This window comes from Amia ocellicauda, chromosome 10 (assembly GCF_036373705.1).
Source record: "Amia ocellicauda isolate fAmiCal2 chromosome 10, fAmiCal2.hap1, whole genome shotgun sequence".
Classification (NCBI taxonomy): Eukaryota; Metazoa; Chordata; class Actinopteri; order Amiiformes; family Amiidae; genus Amia; species Amia ocellicauda.
In genome coordinates this window covers 23,368,813-23,374,200 of record NC_089859.1, presented here as the reverse complement: position 1 = coordinate 23,374,200, position 5,388 = coordinate 23,368,813, and the positions used below count along the sequence as shown (strand labels likewise).

At 38.8% G+C, this 5,388-nt stretch overlaps 1 protein-coding gene across 1 annotated transcript; it reads right to left on the bottom strand.

Moving 5' to 3' along the window:
* Positions 1–436: 436 nt before the first annotated feature.
* On the bottom strand, positions 437–5,054 carry npy (neuropeptide Y). The gene is made up of 4 exons (XM_066714604.1): positions 4,994–5,054; positions 3,829–4,016; positions 2,014–2,094; positions 437–703 (listed from the first exon to the last, which is right to left on the bottom strand). The coding sequence occupies exons 2-4, from the start codon at positions 4,014–4,016 to the stop codon at positions 679–681; spliced, it is 294 nt and encodes a 97-aa protein (XP_066570701.1). The 5' UTR covers positions 4,994–5,054; the 3' UTR covers positions 437–678.
* Between the last annotated feature and the right edge of the window lie 334 nt (positions 5,055–5,388).

Sequence of the window (5,388 nt, the reverse complement as noted above, 5' to 3'; positions counted from 1 at the left end):
ATGAATAGAAAGTGTATAGTATATTTTGTGCAGAATGTATCCTGTCTGAAAGAATGAAGGCTATTGTTTTTCCACTAATCTTTGTCTTACGGGGTTGTCTGCTGAGATGAGATTGTTTGTTGCTTGAAAAGCTGATTATATTGCGAGCAAGAGACAGGCTCCCTACACCAAACTCTCTTTAAATCTTTCCATCTGCAGAAAGTGATCATCTCAAGATTCTCCACAAAATAAAAGCATTTAAAACAAAAAAATTGGGAACATTTAAAATCAGACTGTATAAGATCCTTGGATCACTCAGTTATTGATGGACACCAAACCAGCATGATGGGTCGAATGGCCTCCTCGATTGCAAACATCCTCATGTTTCTTCTTATCTTTATTCAAAATCAAATAAAAATACGCAAAATAAAATCTTGAAATGTGTCACAAACCACCCTTTTTAGAATGAGTTTTTAATAGCACAATTGTTACTATACAAATAATATTCTTCTCGTCACTTATAATTGCAATACACAAATAAATTACTTACATACATGTATATACAAGATGATGTCAGAGTTGTTTTCTACACAAATACACAAGCATTTGTCTTTGGAAATCTGGTAGAATCAGTTTGTTGGCAGCGTGGCGGCGATGGCACGTGAAGTGAGAGGACAGACACTGAAGGACACTGTCCCCTCACCACAGAGAGGGGTCTTCATATCTACAGGGAATACAAAGAGAAAGCAAGTGACTACGAGGCTCCGGTCATGGTTACTCAAACATACAGCACATTTATATTGTAGAGTTGGATTATATCCCCGTGGACGAGTGCTCCTTCTCCTGAACGCCTACAAACAACATGTTCTCATGAGAGGCCACTGGGGTTTGAGACTGGATCCTCACGCGCTCTGTGCATCTTCACGGGATGGAAACAGCTGACATGCACAGGATACAAAGGATGGTATATAATCACATCCAGACTCACACAGGAAAATGTTCACTCGTCTTCTAATTCAGTCCCTTTTGCATCCTGACAAACATACTGAACTGCATGTCAGGTTAAAGCAACTCAACTAGTTTCCCAGCATCAGAAATCCTTTCTCCCTAAAAAGCTCAGGGCTGATTTAACAAATCGCTGAGGAGCTCTGTTTGAACTTGTTTAGAGACGTGAGTGAAAAACGGATCAGTGTCTAAGCCGGGGTTAAAGAATTGGATTTAAAGCAGCTTAATACTTAATACGGTCTTTAAAAATAAAAAAAATACGTTAATAAACAAAAACAACAACATATAAACATATTTGACAACTGCTCTACAAAGACATTCAACAAGCTGCTTATACAAGTGTAGTCATTTAAGATGCTTCCGAGAGAAAATGTAGGGAATGCCTCTGAGCCCTCAATCCCTTTGCCTGTCTGAAATATATCGCATGCATCACCAGTTCTAACTGCAAGTGAACTGGGAAACTGCAAGGCCTGTGATTGAATCCCCACAGGATGCCTGGAACATTATCAGGAGGTGCAGATGTTCGGGGTGGTGGGCAGGGGGTAAAAACGTTGCTAGCCACCCCCTTCGAGGGGATTCCCACATGCTATAGGAACAGTGAATTACATTTATCAGGGTGACGCAGGCAGATGTCAGTGTTCAGTTTATAAAGGCAACTCCAAAAATGTTGGCTTCTCCTTGTGTTCCTCTGAGACATGGGTATGCCATCATATGTACACTAACACAACTTGATGGTTCTCATAGGGTGCCAGTCCGGGTGAGGAATGCTCTTCATGTTACAATTGTATCTGTACGGCCACAAACAACACGCTTTGGTCAGCTTACAAATAAAGTCAAGTGAACAACAGAAAGTATTAACACCGTACTGAGATTTATCTTTCTTTGTCTCAAATATGTGGATGTTTAAATAGCAAATAGCAAGGTAATTGTCCATCATTTTGTTTGTAATAAGAGGTATAAGAAATGAATTGGAAAAAGAAGTGTTACCCAAGGTCAACTAATCGATTAAGTGTTCATATCCTGTCATACCTGGATCTGGGGATGCTCTCTGTGCTTTCTCTCAATAGCAGATCTGAGAACAAAGTGTCAGGACTGGATCTCTTTCCATACCTGTACATAGACAACAAAAACACAAATCTCTTGACACCTTCTCATGCGCTTGAGCTGTGGTAATGTGACAGTGCTTCCAGGACAATAATGCAGCTACCGCATATTGAATTATCTTTGCGTTCTGTTCTGTATAATTGAATTTGAATGTCATCCATTTCAGGTTTCAGTTTGCAGTCCCTTACTTTTCAACAACACTCTAGACAGTTAAAAGCAAGAGTCTGATCTCACATATGCAACGTGTTCAGTGCAAAGATTGTCAAACCCTTAGGCTCACAATGTGACATTTATGGCTCAACCATTGAACAGGTTTGACAGAAATATTATATCCTAATTCAGCAGGCCTCTGTAAGTGACATATATGTCAAACTCGGTTCCTGTGGGTTAAGTAATCATGCCAGAGAATAATCCACAGAATAGTGCACTGAACATAATTTCATGCTAGAACGCACTGAAATCATTTACTGCACTGTGGAGCATGTATTTAAGTGTTTTAAGAGCACAGACACACACAAAAAAAATCAGAAATTCCCCAATTCAATGCTGAAAGAATGTTAAAATAGGTTTTGTAATTATTATTTGATGTGACTTATTTTAATGCACACTTGAATTATTATATTGTGTTCAATGAACCCCACTCTTTTTAATAAAGGCATTCAAAAGCTCTGTTTAAATGTTTGTGTTCACTAAACAAATTAAGTTTAAAAAGGTGTTACTGCCTTTGATTTCACATTCATGTTTGTAAAATGTAATAAATACAGAGTTTATAACTCAACTGTGCACTAGAAATAATTACACTTGCTGGCTTTTCAACAGCAAGAAAACATGTCCGAGGTTACATTAACAACAACACAACAAAATGTGTTCATAAAAACATGTGTGTTGATTAGATCAAATTGCTAAAGACCAATAATACAAAGCATGGTGATACAAACCCACTGACAGCTCTGGATGTGAATGAAAATGACAACTTGTAAGAATAAAACACATGTGAGTATGTTTTTCTGTTTTAATTTTCGTTGACTTTAGTTAACATTTGTCCTTTTAATGGCATTTAATAATGAATCGCGCTTGCATAATATGATCAGAAACCTGAACTTATTTATGCTTTCGATTTGGTTTTGTTTCTTTTTAGAGTTCAACGCAAATAAATGAAGGATCGTTTCAATAAGGTACATTATTCGTGTTTAATTGTTAAAATCACGAAATCAAATTAGAAATGATGATTACCTTGAATTTGCTACCTGGATAACTGTCATTATAAGTATTGTAAAACTACAAGTTGTCCAAGCAAGAGCTATTAACACATACAATATCAATAATTATCAGCATCACCATAATAATAATAATAATAATAAACTGCCATTCGTATTTTATTTCGCTTTTTGACAACACATATGCACAAAAGAATACATGTATTCTTCTTCTTCTTCTTCTTCTTCTTCTTATTATTATTATTATTATTATTATTATTATGCCGTTAAACACAATAACCTATAATTTAAATACATGCAAATAGTTATTTTCAATGTTATTTAAGTTGTTAAATATGTTGCATTGTATTGTATGGTACAAGTATGCTCTACTTTCAAATGGTCGCGTTCGTGTAGCGCAGATGTCCGCAGTTCTGCGCAGATTTGCAGAATCCATGCAGACCCGCACAGAGCTGTGGAAATGTGCGCTGTACAAACGCGCCCTGTGGCCCTTTCCCCGGCCGTGGCCCTGGCGCAGTCATACCTCTGCCGTGTGATGAGGTTGATGTAGTGCCTGAGCGCGGAGTAGTACTTGGCCAGGTCCTCGGCCGGCGCGTCCTCCCCGGGGTTGTCGGGTTTGGATGGATACGCGTCCGCCGGCGTCCCGATGCAGATCAGACTACAGACGGCCAGAGCCAGGACCCCCATCCACATCCCCAGAGCGGCACGCATCTGCCGCACATAGACAGCTCAATTACTTAATTGAACCCTTAATTGAAGTTACCATTTGCTAACATTTGACGTTTTAAATCGTGTAACTGATAAAAACTTGTTTCCTTAATAAGCTCCTTATACAAGTATTACAACCTCTTCTATTTACAACAATTAAAAGGCTCTGATTTAAGAAATTATTAGTTCAATTAAGTGTTCAATTAAGTAATTGAGAGCTCGGTAGGAACAAAAACCATCAGGATAGAGGACCTCCAGGACCAGGATTGAGAACTACTGAACTATAGGAACAAAAAGGCTATAGCAGGGGTTTTCAAACGGGTCCTGGAGTACCCCCTGCCTACTGGATTTTGTTCCAACTGAGGTCTTAATTACTTAATTGAATGGTACATTGCTTTGTTAGAGCAATTAAGGATCCAATTAAGCAATTAAGACCTCAGTTGGAACAAAAACCAGCAGGGCAGGGGGTACTCCAGGACCCGTTTGAAAACCACTGGGCTACAGGATAAACAAATAGAAAACTCTGAGGATTACATTCTTATTCTCTTTCAGATGAAGAAAAAAACACAGGTAATTTAATTATTAACTCAATTGTGAGTTCCCTGATTATTGTCACTTGTGTCCTTTTTCATATTATTCTCGATTACTTCGTTTTAGTTACTTGGTTGCCTCAGTATTCTGTAAAGCAAGAGCAAACCAAACCTCAAGGAAATCAGTCACCATTGCAAGTTACTGAATTTGGAAAACATTTATAAGCTTTTCCTATTTTTTCAGACAATATATAGCCCTCGTATGAAGATCAAAACTGTCCCTTAAAGGGTTACAAATCATGTCAAGTAGATTTGTATGTTTCAGAAAGTGCAATTCAAATGAAAAAAGCACAGAGCAATTTTTAAAAGCAGTTTCAAAGTACAATTTGGCAAATTGTGACTTGTAACAGCAACACAACTTCAAAGTGCAGTGAAAGTCAATGTACTCACATTCAGACCTGTAGGAGGAGTTGATCTCAGCGCAGGTGACAGTAGTCCGGCTCACTGTGATGTGCTCTCTGATCACAGGCTGCCATGCTTTGGGTTTTATACACTGCTCTTCGTTCGCAATAGGAGGAGGTGACCTTACCCCAACCACGCTCCGTTGAGCACACTTGTCTTATCGCCCCTCTGCAAGAGGAGCATACACGTCAGAGAGTGAGCCGTCATCGCCCATTAAAACAACACTTTAGATAAAAGTGATTGCTTTCAGTCGGAAGTAAGGAAAAAGAGCTTCTCTCTCTCTCTCTCTCTCTCTCCCTCCCTCCCTCCTTACCTCTCTTTCCCTCCCTTTCCCTCTCTCTCTCTCTCTTACAAAGTAAAAATGTGTCCAAGAGGCACATTAT

Coding starts and splice junctions, on each gene's coding strand:
- npy (XM_066714604.1), bottom strand. CDS start 4,016: ATGCGTGCCGCTCTGGGGATGTGGATGGGGGTCCTGGCTCTGGCCGTC. Junction 2,095..3,828: donor AACCTCATCACACGGCAGAG/GTATGACTGCGC, acceptor GTCTATGTACAG/GTATGGAAAGAGATCCAGTC. Junction 704..2,013: donor GAGAGCATCCCCAGATCCAG/GTATGACAGGAT, acceptor TATTCCCTGTAG/ATATGAAGACCCCTCTCTGT.